General features: G+C 39.9%; 2 protein-coding genes across 2 annotated transcripts; both read right to left on the bottom strand.

The window, feature by feature from the left end:
* Positions 1–29: 29 nt before the first annotated feature.
* LOC134185024 (lysosomal alpha-glucosidase-like) lies at positions 30–7,728 on the bottom strand. Its single transcript, XM_062652806.1, has 22 exons — positions 7,521–7,728; positions 6,782–6,978; positions 6,438–6,583; positions 6,209–6,377; positions 5,973–6,072; positions 5,794–5,906; positions 5,472–5,729; positions 5,298–5,408; positions 5,099–5,212; positions 4,952–5,036; positions 4,380–4,497; positions 3,855–3,988; positions 3,759–3,793; positions 3,575–3,691; positions 3,337–3,485; positions 3,187–3,271; positions 3,067–3,123; positions 2,818–2,954; positions 1,681–1,769; positions 1,456–1,505; positions 1,226–1,393; positions 30–314 (listed from the first exon to the last, which is right to left on the bottom strand). The coding sequence occupies exons 1-22, from the start codon at positions 7,690–7,692 to the stop codon at positions 249–251; spliced, it is 2,670 nt and encodes an 889-aa protein (XP_062508790.1). The 5' UTR covers positions 7,693–7,728; the 3' UTR covers positions 30–248.
* A 44-nt stretch (positions 7,729–7,772) lies between these two features.
* Positions 7,773–13,501, bottom strand: LOC134185026 (gamma-aminobutyric acid type B receptor subunit 1-like). The gene is made up of 16 exons (XM_062652807.1): positions 13,196–13,501; positions 11,583–11,723; positions 11,346–11,516; positions 11,171–11,281; positions 11,050–11,115; positions 10,786–10,983; positions 10,454–10,717; positions 10,285–10,363; positions 10,103–10,228; positions 9,644–9,794; positions 9,445–9,580; positions 9,284–9,385; positions 9,095–9,220; positions 8,325–8,651; positions 8,106–8,255; positions 7,773–8,031 (listed from the first exon to the last, which is right to left on the bottom strand). The coding sequence occupies exons 1-16, from the start codon at positions 13,412–13,414 to the stop codon at positions 7,900–7,902; spliced, it is 2,499 nt and encodes an 832-aa protein (XP_062508791.1). The 5' UTR covers positions 13,415–13,501; the 3' UTR covers positions 7,773–7,899.
* Between the last annotated feature and the right edge of the window lie 178 nt (positions 13,502–13,679).

Here is a 13,679-nt window from a genome sequence, read left to right on the forward strand (position 1 = left end):
GATTAATAAAAAAGACATTAGGTAATTAATTCAACAGACTAATAAAATAATCTATTTCAGTATAATCACTTCCAACCTTTGCCCCATCTTTCAGGGACAACGTTTTAATTTCTTCTTCCGAAAGAACAAATAACAAAAGCTAAACAAAAGTCTGACTATACGTATTGCCAACACAACAATGCATATATGCATCAACATTCTAGTGCAACACTCAATAAGTCGCTGTATTGTTTGTGATATGTTGAAATCTATATAAACCATTCCATTGTGAAACCTTTACCCATTGGCAAATTCAAGTTGTTTACAGTCACAGCCTGCAATAAATACCAATTTGTGGTTATTACTATGTAGTTACAAGTCCTAAATATCTATACTAGTCCATGTGTAATTGGTTCTGCTCATTAGCAAGAAAATCAAAAACAAAAATCACGGGCGTGGTGACTAAAGGCCTGTCCACACTGGCAACTGGATCGCGATCCAACCGCAACGCTGTCCACACTTGCAACTCGATCGCGATCCGTCCGATCCACATCGCGAGGTTGAATACAATTAGAAATAGTGGGCGTTACCTTCACGTACGCTACGCGTGTAGTCGGAACATCTAACACTTTTCACTCGTCTTTGTTCTCGCTCACCTTACATCGCTGTATCAACGCTTTCTACAAGCAAAGAAACCACACATACACATCGGTCATCAGTCACGTGATAGCGAAATGAGGCGGAGGTATCGTTTTCAAAGTGCAGTGTGGACGCTCGCTATCCCGATCGGATCGCGATCGAATCGCGATCCATTCTGGTCTAGTGTGGACAGGCCTTAAGTGGCTAGATGTGAGAGTCCAGTTTCAAGACACACACACACACACACACACACACACACACACACACACACACACACACACACGAAAACAACATCCACACACATTAAATTCTTTTCAAATTTAAAAAACACCATTTTTCGTATGGATGTCTACAATCTTTCTAGTATGTTGTCAAGCATATTGTACTGTTGCTATGGTAGCTTACTGCTCGAGTTACCACTGCTATAGGCAACAAGTAAGCAGTGGTAGTAAGACACCCTGCTACTCAGGTTGCTACTAGAATAGTAGATTGATCCAACAACAAGATCGTATTACCACAGCTGCTCTACTTTACATTTTCTGGGAACAAATTTTATTTGTTCAGCAAGGACACTCAAGGATACTCAGCAAGGACACAGGTAGCTCACCTTTGCTGTGCTGTCAAACAACACATTATTCTTGTCCACAAGCCGACCATTAACTTGCACCTTGGATGGCATTGTAGACTTGCTGAAGCCAAAGATTCTCACTTTGTCCATTCGTAATGATAATATGCCCTGATATGCTAGGCTCTCAACAGTAGCCACTAGCTTAGACTATAATACAAATTCAAGTTTTGTAAAGTTATACTGTGGTATAACAAAATTGTACTGTATACATCTTCTGTGGTGTAGTTGACAGCTGCATAATTGGCATTCTCAAATGTATCTGCAAACAGAAAGCAGACATCAAACACAACTGAGCAACAAAATGTTTGTTGTGTGTGTGTGTGTGTGTGTGTGTGTGTGTGTGTGTGTGTGTGTGTGTGTGTGTGTGTGTGTGTGTGTGTGTGTGTGTGTGTGTGTGTGTGTGTGTGTGTGTGTGTGTGTGTTCTACTTCATACCGAGAGAGTCTCCATCATCCCAAAACAGGAAACCACTAGCATGTCCTTGGTCATCGAGTGCAACTGTCAGTTCAAACGGATTCTTACGGCTAAATAGAAACTGACATCAGAAGTATTTCACAGATTGTGAATAAAGATTGTGAATAAAGGTGGAAACCACAAGTAAAATCATATTCGCATAACACACACACCCCTCCTCCTCCTGTATTGCTTTCGTCTAGACGGACACGCTACCCCTTCAGTGGGGACAAAGACAAAGTCATAAAAAAGTTTCCCCATGCATATTGATGCATTTTTGATTGCATAGCCTCTTTTGCTTCGATAGTACTTCTTACATGTCTGGCATTCAATGGCTCCCTTTTGTTGATGTATAAGGTTTTCTCCTTCAGCAATGCATTTGTGTCTCTTCAAGTCATTAATGCATCTGAAACCTTTGTAGCATTCAGGGCAGACAACAGTTTGTAATCAACATTGCCAGATGACACTTGACTAGACTCCAGACAGGCATGGTAATGGTCTCTCCAGGCAGATCTTGATTTATTTGCTAAGTCATACCAATAGCTTTCTGAAATGTTCAGATCATTTAGGTCTTTCCTAATTATGTCTTTCCAGCATTTATTAAGGCCACCTTGTGGACGTTTTCTGATAACCACCCACATAAGCACATCTTGGGAATTCGATGGTTGGGCATTTGAGCCAAATGCCCTACCCATTGCATACGTCGTCTTATAAGTTTGATGTTTATAGTGTCAGGATCTCCTCATTTTGTCTTGAGACTGGACGCCAAGGCCTACACATACCCGTCTGCTGCATGATGCTACTGCCAAGCCAGCGGCCTTGTACACCACAGTCAGACCAGGTACTCATTTATACTCCTGAGTCAAGAGAAGCAATTGTGTGTAAGTTTCTTGCTTAAGGAAATTATGCCATAGCTCGCCATCACTGTGACTTGAACTTGCAACCCGGATGTTTCCATTCTCCAAATGCACTCTATAACCAATTGAGCTACATCACACACACCCACCCACCCACCCACCCACACACCCACACACACACACACACACACACACACACACACACACACACACTCCCACCCACACCCACACCCACCCACACCCCCCACATACACACACTTACCTGGCATTAGTTGTTAAGTTTGGCTGTTGTAGAACAAGAATATGTCCACCATGAACATGTAAATTTACATAATCCATTGAAGCAGGAAGTGTCACATTTCGACCAACTTTAGTAGTAGACGGAGTAACTTCTCCACCCTACAAGCAGCAGTTAATCAATCAATCAATCTGGTGTGTGTGTGTGTGTCCATTTCAGCAGCTATGAATCAACAAGCACATAGCAACTACACAGTTATCTCCCTTCACTTGCCTTGTAAAAGTCATACCATCGCCCTGCAGGAAAGTACGCCACCACACTTGTTGCACCCTAAAGTCATAAATTCATCCGTACTCCAAACGTACAAAACTGTAATTAGAAGACTAGTTCAACCTGTTTAAGAACTGGGCTAATTAACAGTCCACCTCCCCACAAAAACTGCTGGTCAATACTCAGAGTTGCATTGTCAGTAGGAAACCTACGATAAACACGCAAACATTACAAGAAAACTAACTCAATGTTGAGAGGATCGATTATACATACTCAAAAAAGAGTGGTCTTGCAACGGTTGAGCCAGTCAAATGAGCCAGATGGAACAACGTGTAGAGATAAGGTAGCAAAGAGTAACGAGTTAGGAGAGCAGAACGAGATGCATTAACTACGTCCTGACCAAGCGAAGGTGGATCTTGAGGCTAAATCACAGAATAGCTACTCACTTTTCAATGCATCTAGTTATGCACGTGTCTGTAACATGCATTGTTGTTGTTGTTGTTGTTGTTACTTTGCTGTGAATTGCATTGTGGTTTCTAGAGAACGGATAAAAGGCTCCGAGTTGCATCCAGCGTGCACATAGTTCCGGCGTCGTGTTGCCACCAAATCCACATATATCAGCACCAACCTACATATATCCAACACCAAGTCAAGAAAGACTTCTTGAAAAACTTGATTGGTGCAGTGACACGTACCATAGGAATGCCAAACATGTTGAAGTTCAAGATTCCTAATCCAAAAATACAATAGACAAACAGTCTTATGAACTAAGAAATACCTGATGTTTATACCTGGGATGGACAAGTACAAATCAGGCCATGAACTCATGTTGTCTCCTAGCCAGTGTCCACCAAATGTCCCACTACTAGGATACGTTGAACGTGAAATTACCATGGCGCGTTTTCCAAGTACGTCATGCAAAGCACTGCAGTCAGATTAAGATACGAATATCACACACTGAACCATGAACACAAAGACACTACTGTAACTAGTTAATTGCTAGTAGTAAATGAAGCTGTGCTGTACTCGCTTCAGAGCTACAAATGTGTGTGTGTGTGTGTGTGTGTGTGTGTGTGTGTGTGTGTGTGTGTGTGTGTGTGTGTGTGTGTGTGTGTGTGTGTGTGTGTGTGTGTGTGTGTGTGTGTGTGTGTGTGTGTGTGTGTGTGTTATATTACTGTACTCGCTTCAGAGCTACAAATGTGTGTGTGTGTGTGTGTGTGTGTGTGTGTGTGTGTGCGTGTGTGTGTGTGTGTGTGTGTGTGTGTGTGTGTGTGTGTGTGTGTGTGTGTGTGTGTGTGTGTGTTATATTACTGTACCTCATTGTTAATATCATTTCTGAGTAGCCATACATAGTGTGAAGATTATATTGAACTGAAAGTGCATTTTTAGCAGTCATACACAACGTCCTAGTCCGCAACTGGCTTCCATCAAGATCTAAAAGTGTGACACACACACAACATCCAAACACATCAAAAGACTAATATCATAAACCAGAAAGGACACTGTTTATAGCAAAGTAAGGCACACACATACACACACACACACACACACACACACACACACACACACACACACACACACACACAATGTATACACACACACACACACACACACAACATATACACACTTGTACACACAGAGAGGAGAGAGAGAGAGAGAGAGAGAGAGAGAGAGGGGAGGGAGGGAGGGAGGGAGGGAGGGAGGGAGGGAGGGAGGGAGGGAGGGAGGGAGGGAGGGAGGGAGGGAGGGAGGGAGGGAGGGAGGGAGGGAGGGAGGGAGGGAGGGAGAGAGAGAGAGAGAGAGAGAGAGAGAGAGAGAGAGAGAGAGAGAGAGAGAGAGAGAAGAGAAGAGAAAAAGAGAGTAACAAATAGCAGTTACAGTTGGTCACCTGGCTTATAGGGTGGATCTTCCAGTTTAGAGTTTGGACAACCATTTATAGATCCGTCGACTTCATTAGATACCTCGTTCATGTCCTGAGCAACACGTTACGATAAAGCTTCTTTCAGCTACATCAATATTTTCTAGTTTGCGTTACAATCCAGAGTCCATCAAATGCAACTTTGTCATGAAATGCCTTGATTTGCTCTTTCCAGTACTGAGACGAATTAGGATGATAAAAATCAGGAAACACCGTTTCACCTGGCCACACCTACAACAATAGAATATGCTCAATTAAATTTGGTAATACATTTGCAAATTTTAATGTTTAGAGTAATATATTGTATTACACATACCCGACCAATAGCAGGCTTTCCGTTAGCATCCTTAATAAACACATCCATCTTCATTCCCTCATCATATGGTGGGTAAGACCCTGGACTCTGACTGCTACTAATCCCGGGATCCTAACCACACCATAACAACATAACTCAATACAGTACACCATGCTTACAGGTCATCCTCCTCACTGTGATCACAATATAATGCATTCCCTCGTCATGCAACTGGTCAACAAACTTCGGCAGACCAGCAAACTTGTTTGAATCGTACGTAAAGTCTTTATGGCCATCCATGTAATCAATGTCGTTCCACTGAGTATCTTGAGGAATACCGGCTTTCCGCATGCTGTCTACAACAGCCCTTGTGTTATTCACATTGTCGTAGCCCCATCGGCAAAGATGAAATCCAAGACCCCAATATGGAGGCATGAACGGTGATGAAATAACCTGCAATAAAAGTTATACTATTGCATGTTAGTATGCATAGTTTGATGGCTCTTATTTCTCTAACCCCCGCATACTGTTGGATAACGTCATCTGGCTTTGGTCCCAAAAATATATAAAAGTCAAATATGCCTCCAATAGATCGATAAGTTACAGCAGGTGTAGGCTGTAAGATGATATCTATGCAACAATCAAATGTAATTGTTAACGAAATAGACTAAACGTACACGGAAGTTGTAAGCACACCCATGGCATTGCTGTTAAGAAGAAATACTCCGTTAGCGTTTCCATCATCTTCCATATTCAAATAGAAAGGATGCACACCATACAAGTTGTGCCCTTCACCCTACAACAAATTAACCACATGTCACAATTCTATTGTTTTATTAATTAACATCAATATCAATTATATCCCAAATCAAATCATTAATAAACCTGAGACACCTAGTTGGGGTTTGAATCACAGAACACATGTGACTCACCTCTGGTGTACCTCTGTCTCTTGAAAAAAGTGACATACGTTGCCAGTTCATGTTGAGCTTTAGAGGAGCCACGTGTTCTCCGAGACCATAAATATTAGATGAAGAAAGAACAGTTGACATTTGTAAAAATTGGTCCTCAAACACAAAGCCTCCAGCAGTAGAATTAAATCTATAAACACAATGGCTTAATGTCTGACTCTTCATAGCAACTTAAGTCAATAACAAATACATGACTGTTCCAGTTGACTTTCTTGTAACACTAAACCCAAATGGAAACTTTGTGTATGCCACTGTATATGCCAAAGATGCTGGTTTTGTGCCGAACCCTGGAGGGTCAAATGGAACTTCATATCTCTTGTTTGCTGGATCATAGATCTGAACACAACATACAAACAGGGTACACAGGCAAGCATATGACACACCCAACATACCTATACACTAGCTCGCTCACACACACACACACACACACACACACACACACACACACAACACATCTATTTGTCTGATCACCCATTCTTATTATACAATTTGTCCAATCACTCCATGAGAAAATAACCCAGCTAGATCACTAACCTTGACATGTAATCTGGTTTCACTCTCCATCATCATGTCCACAGTCAATCGTTTAATATCATATCCATACGCACCACCCTTGCTCTGCATATTTAGAGTGCCCGACAAACCAGTCTTTCCACTATGCATATCAGACAGCTGATAACCAAAATCACTTGGATAGAAACAGGCAGGCACACCCATCCCAACACTCTCACCTACAAGTAATAACATCCCAATACTTTAATTTTATAAGCTGATTTATAAACTGTGAAACAATTAGAGTTCTGCTTCCAAGACAAAAGCACATCTCAGTTTTAATTTTCAGTGAGCCTAGCTGTAGCTAGATTTATCTACAGCATATAGCAACGCATTTGACAAAGATATATAATTAGGAAGGCGTGTACATCTATGAGCTACTAGATAACTAGACTGATCTACTTTAATTAACATTTAAAATTGAATTAGCGTTGCTTGCAATTTTATATTCCATTGCACTGAACATAAAATTGGCTATAGATTAAGTATGTTTTCACTATTCATTTTAATCAGCAAATAATTTAATCTTTCCATCTGTCCATTTTTCATTTTCAATAGAATGAAATATTGAATTACAAGCAACTTTTAGGCAATTTTCAATTGTTGCTCGAATGAAATGGTCACGGACCACCACACCCACGCACACACTAAAATTCGAGCTCTCACCGTTCTGCACTAATTCAATACCTCATATAGAAACAATAAAACGTATTTTCATTACCAAATACTACATGAGATTCATTCCAGCAACAGCCCCTGGACTCGCACTTCTCTCGAGTAGGCAGCAAGTCTGGAAAACAGTCGAAACGCATTGCTACAGAAATGTCATTACAAGCAGGAGCTCCGTGACAGACAACCACAAGTGAAAGAAGAAACTTCCGAAATACCGACATTTTGATTGAACATTAATATCAATATTGTAGTGTATAGACACAGCACGTGACTAACAAACAAATTGGTCCAAACAACAGGGTAAAAATCAATCTTCGTGTGTGCCATTATCTACTACTAGTATACATATATACGGTAGCTAGAGTTCTAACAGCTGCCCTAAACACCTTGAAAACTATAACGTTAACTACAAAAACATCTATTGACATCTACATGGTACTGTCAGCAGAAGGATTACAAACAACAACTGTGCTAATGTCACTGCCGTCTGCGTCTGTAAGACGATCGTTCCTCAAAATTCTAGTCACTTCATCCCTCATCATATCACTGACTCCAGAACTCTGCAATTCATAAAACTCGAGTTCCAATAATTATAATACCGTATGTTGTTACAAATTTAGAAAAATACACCCACCTCATACACAATCCTCTCTAAAATTATCCTTAGATCTCGACTTCTTTGTCTCAAATCTCCTAACTCAGCCTCTGCCAATTTCATCATCGGATCTTTGTTTCCATCCTGCCTCACTGCGGCTTCCTCTCGACCATTCCATATCCAGTATATCTGTGAGAAACATCAAATAAATAAAGACGTAATACAAAGCTTAATAATCTGTAATTTACTTGATCATACCTTTCGATGAAACAAAAGTGTCAGTAACAGAGTGACTAATCCTATCAGTGTTAGTGACACTAACAAAAACTCTTCAACTGGATTGTCAATAAATGTAAAGCCAAAACCAGCCATTGCTAAGCCAAAGCTACTGCCCACTGCAAGTATATCAATGTGTGGTGAGTCGCTTGTCCCTTGTTCTTTGTAACCTCTGGCCTTAATACGAATGCTGACAGCAACAGCACATATAAACATAACAATAACTTTGAAAACAATCAATCCAGAAGTCCAAAGCTCCTGGTTGGAACTGATGCACTTCACACGAACATCCGTTTGAAAAGTAGTACTCTACACGTAACAACATTAGACAATATACTTCCACCGTAGAACATCTTTATCATTATCAAAAAAATTACTAGTATGTATTCTTTTTCCTTCCTAATTCTCTCCCTCCCTTAATTCTCTCCATCCCTTAATTCTCTCCCTCCCTTAATTCTCCCTCCCTTAATTCTCCCTCCCGCCCTTTCTCCTCTTCTTTCCTGTCTTATCATTCTCTCTGCATGCTTCTTCCATCCCTCCTCCTCTTCTCCCTCCTCCATGCAAACGTAAAAGACTTTTACCCTAAATATTTACCCAATACAGTCAAATTTATAGATAAGAACAAAAGCCAACAGTGCAACATACACAAGCCTAACAGTAAAATAAGAATCTAAATGTCCATTCGTTAACAAACAGGAAGAGCTGCATTTTCAAATGAGAAGAAAAAATAAACTAAAACAAACTGCAAATACCTCAAGTATTTGTTTTCCTTCCTTCCATGGATTAAATCCATACCAGAGTGAGAACAAGATGCAGTCAATTAGAAGAAGAAATCCGAATGTCAAACTTCCAATAATCAGCAACAGTGAATCAACAGACTATATATAAAAAATAGAAGCACCCCAATCTTGCATTAACATGACATTAATTAACAAACTGACCAAGTTTACAGCAGCTGATCGTTTCATCAGTTTGGTCACTGTCTTTACTAGTATGCTTCCAAATAAAAAAGTAAATCCGACAGCCCATAGCAAATTTCGTACCTGCAAGATTCCAAACACATTAAATTGTAAAACATGAGTATGTATTAAACTTAAAGTACAAAGCAAGTTGATACTGATGAACTCTTGAACTCAAAAAATTGTCCATCAAGACCGTACAAGATCACATTTGTGTATACAAACAAGGCTCCAACAATAATTAGTTGATTGAGAGAGGAAAACGATTTTACCATCACACTGCAAAGTTCAAGCAACTGATATCAACCTCTTTGAAACCAAAATTACTACTAACCAACATACCTGTGTTTCCGATGACTAACAACATAAAATAGTAAGATTAGTGCAAGAATAATACAGATGCTATCAATTACTGCAATGGCTATGAATGCCTCTTTTCCACGTAATTTAACCTTTGTCTGAGGAGCATCTACTGGAATGCTGCCATCAAGAGCTAGAAAAATTAATATCATGAATAATGCCATCTAACACATAATGTTTAGTTTAATTAATTAAACAAGTGTCACAACATAGCTATTTGTGTGGTCTGTAGCCATTATTAGTCTGAGATTATACTTGCATATATCAGTCTATATACAAATGAAACATATCAACATCTAAGATTCTTTCAATAAATTCTCTACTGAAACTAAAAACTGCAAATAAATTAATTGCTTGTTTCAAATATTATGCAACAATGAAATAGCAGCTCTATCACTATTTACTTCAATGAGAGTACCATTCTACTTTTTGTACACTCACTTGTCCATGGAATGTTGTTGAGTCCGACTCCATTTGTCAAGCGTCCTTTACCAATCTCATACCGACCATTTTCATACAAACCAACAATAGTTGTCCTGTGACCATTTGTCACATTTGCATTATTTGCTACAACAAATATCTATGCAAGGTCTCGTATGTTAGACAGTAATTCACTGAATTACTTTCAATGTAATCAATCTGTACTGTGCCAATCTTCCGCTTCTCATTGGGTGTAAGCAAGTTATATAATACCACACGTCCCTGTATGTTATCATTAAATGGAAATAAACATACAAAAACTATATCAAAAAGCACAGGCAGCAGCAACAACAACAACAGTACAATGTATACCGTAAGGCCTTCAAATGGAAAGCTGCTGCTCTCTAAAATCTTCTCAAAAACTTCCATCACATAGCTGTCCTCATATGTAAAGTTATTTATTCTATCTATCTCTCCCGATGCTGTAAATTTATGAACCGCCATGTCAAGCATGCGTGCTATTGCAAGGATCACATCGTAGCCGAAAGCACTGTATTTTCTAAATGTCTCTGAAATTGGAGTTTCAGCTGTTATGTTTGCTACCTTTTGAAATTCCAAAGCAACTTCAGTGACATTCTACAAATACCAATCTATTAATTAACTGTACTGTCTGTAGTCAATAATCAGCTCCTAGATCAGCTAACCTTTCCTGTCATTGTGGTCACATTGGTATCGGGTCTCAACTGCACATCACCAAAAGTAAAGTGACCGTTGACTGCTTTCTTCATTTCCTCAGTTGTGCAGTTCACAGCTTCATTGTTATTCATGTACCAATATGGAGAGTGATACCAACTGACAAAACTCCACACGTAGGTTGGAGCATGAACACTGTTCTGGTAAAACTAATTAGAAAGCACAAACCACCAATTCGATACACAGTATAATAGTATTCAGAGAAAGGTATTCACCGTGCAAACGACTTGACGAGCTGTTTCTTCATAGAACAAACCAAAAATCACATAAACGTTTGTACTCTATAAAAATTATATATACACAAATTACAGACAATTTCATAACATTCAGTGGTACCTTCACAAACTTTGCCAACTCAGAAAAATTATTGGAATCTGGCAGTGTTCGAATAATTGGCATCTCTAAGCCACCAGCTCTCATTACCTGCTCTCTTAAATCCCTAGCATTCTGAAAAAGAATTACAATTCTTCATAAGATTGTATACTATTAGACAAGAATTACTGTCCCATACAAGTGTAAAGAGATCAGCTGATTCAAATATAATAATAGACTTTTTCCAATTGAGACTCTTCAACAGATAAGTCCTAGCTGGATTGAGACTATTAGCAGTAGGATTGTTGTGAAAATATCTTGGATAAGTTATCCTATTCTCCAGTTTCTCAGAACCAGACAAAAAATTGAACTACAAAATTTGCAACCATATCTATAATACCAGCTGATAAAGTGACACCCAGCTACAATCTTCAACCTGAGGAATATTCCAATAAGATGATGTGGCAGCTAATGGTTGAGTGACAGGAGAGCAGGCCTCCCCTAACAAGGCAATTTTGATTTCTTTTGATGCTGTCACTAGACGATTCATTTGATACAATGCCAAACCGACATTACACTGCAACAAGAATACAACCACCAATCAAACAGTGTGTGTGTGTGTGTGTGTGTGTGTGTGTGTGTGTGTGTGTGTGTGTGTGTGTGTGTGTGTGTGTGTGTGTGTGTGTGTGTGTGTGTGTGTGTGTGTGTAAAGAAGAGATGGAGACACATGATGAGAAGAGATTTTAAAGACATTGAAGTATCAGAGGAGGAATGGTATGATGAGGCTGTGAGGTCGAAAGTGGGCTAGAGTACATTGTGTCGTGATGGTATGGAACATTGGAGAGAGAGAATGGGGACATGTGCTCCAATGGCAGTCAGGGATGTGATGCGTGAGGTGTGCTCCAGACCCTTTAGAAGCCAGAGTGATAAGGCGAGACACATTGAATGTCACAAGTGTATGGAAGAAAGAAAAAAACCTATAAGGGAACAACAGGGTGCAATCCATGCAATGTTCAAATTGTCTCAAATGGTTCTGAAGTAAAGGAGGATTGACAGTTCACAGATGTGTAGAATTCTAGCAAGTACAATGTTCATTCATCAGACTTGTTGCCTCTTGGAGGCAAACGTGACCGTTTTAGGGTAGCTATTGAACAGGATAGAACAGGTGGTGTGTGTGTGTGTGTGTGTGTGTGTGTGTGTGTGTGTGTGTGTGTGTATGTGTGCTTAGCATATACAGTCACCCTACCCCTATAACGATAACCTCTATAGTGATATTACCTTTATTACGAAAGCTGCTGAAACCAAAATTTCCCGATACCGTACAATACAAAACTTTACCTCTATAACAATATTTTTATAACGATATTACCCCTATTTCAATTTCTGCCGCTGGAACAAAACGCGTCTGTAGTAGTAGTTGTATAACCATATTCATTGATATTAATGTGCTAAAAGTGCGCACAGTACTGCGAGGCACTTAAAAATGCAAGCTGCGCGTGTGCATTGCAACAAACATAGAGTCAAGTGCTGCTGCGGGGGATGCGGAAGACCCAGTAGACAACATTGACCCTCCTGTAATCACTCTTCGAGATGCCCGTTGCCATGTTCGAGCCGTTTCCACTTTCCTATCTCAGAACTTAACTATACTAAAGAACAAGGAACTTCTGCAGGCAGCTGATGGAATCAAGTCTTCATTAGACAGAATGGTTACTTCTGTTCATCATCAACAAGCGACCTTGGACCAGTGGATCGATAACTAGTGTACTGTGATTAATTAGGCTAAACAGTTGAAACATTTAAATGTCACTAAGTATAGTTTAGAGTAACAAATTGTGCACAGACAGTGGTTCAGATTGCATTACCTCTATAACAATATTACCCTTCTAAGGATATGTTAGCGTGAAACGGAGATATGGTTATAGGGGCAGGGTGACTGTACTACAGTACAACACATTTGCTCTATAATACTGTTCAAACTCACTGTTGTATTTCTATTGTAACAAGTGAAATTAAAAATGAAAGTCCTATGCATATGACTAGACAGCTCACTTGCGAGTCATTGAGTCTCAGCACGAGATGATGATCTGGAAGAATCTCTGTGTTATTGTTGATGTGATCGATAGCCAAACGCACCGCGGGTTCTGAATATATAGAAAACACAAATGGATTGGGAGAGATGGGCAACATTCCTCCAATGTAGAGTGGCGTCTTTCCATCTCCAAACGAAAACAGTACAACAACTGCTAGGAATCTTAGTCGGAAGTCCATCACGAGAGCTGTCGGCTCTTTGTTTCAGCCTCCGTCGCTACAGGCGGAAACGTTTTCGCAGACTGGCAACGCAATACCGATGCAACTATATAAACATCACGTGCGAGTTAGGAACATACGGGTGTGTGGATTAAAGGTTCACGTGTCACTGTTCTTCCTCGAGTAGACACCACGGTAGCACCTGTTGAGAACAAGTATTAGTTTAGGAGTTGTCGTTGTATGTCAGGAAGCTATGTCGACAGGAATATTAGAGAGCTGGTAGTGT

This window comes from Corticium candelabrum, chromosome 9 (genome assembly GCF_963422355.1).
Source record: "Corticium candelabrum chromosome 9, ooCorCand1.1, whole genome shotgun sequence".
Taxonomy (NCBI): domain Eukaryota; kingdom Metazoa; phylum Porifera; class Homoscleromorpha; order Homosclerophorida; family Plakinidae; genus Corticium; species Corticium candelabrum.

What these genes read in the sequence shown, in the direction of transcription:
- LOC134185026 (XM_062652807.1), bottom strand. Translation starts at nt 13,414, where the DNA reads ATGGACTTCCGACTAAGATTCCTAGCAGTTGTTGTACTGTTTTCGTTT. An exon ending in TTCCATTTGAAGGCCTTACG is followed by an intron (nt 10,364 to 10,453) that starts GTATACATTGTA and finishes GATAACATACAG; the next exon opens with GGACGTGTGGTATTATATAA. An exon ending in CATCAGTATCAACTTGCTTT is followed by an intron (nt 9,386 to 9,444) that starts GTACTTTAAGTT and finishes GGAATCTTGCAG; the next exon opens with GTACGAAATTTGCTATGGGC.
- LOC134185024 (XM_062652806.1), bottom strand. Translation starts at nt 7,692, where the DNA reads ATGTCGGTATTTCGGAAGTTTCTTCTTTCACTTGTGGTTGTCTGTCAC. An exon ending in AGATCCACCCTATAAGCCAG is followed by an intron (nt 4,498 to 4,951) that starts GTGACCAACTGT and finishes TCACACTTTTAG; the next exon opens with ATCTTGATGGAAGCCAGTTG. An exon ending in GCAAGACCACTCTTTTTTGA is followed by an intron (nt 3,272 to 3,336) that starts GTATGTATAATC and finishes TGTTTATCGTAG; the next exon opens with GTTTCCTACTGACAATGCAA.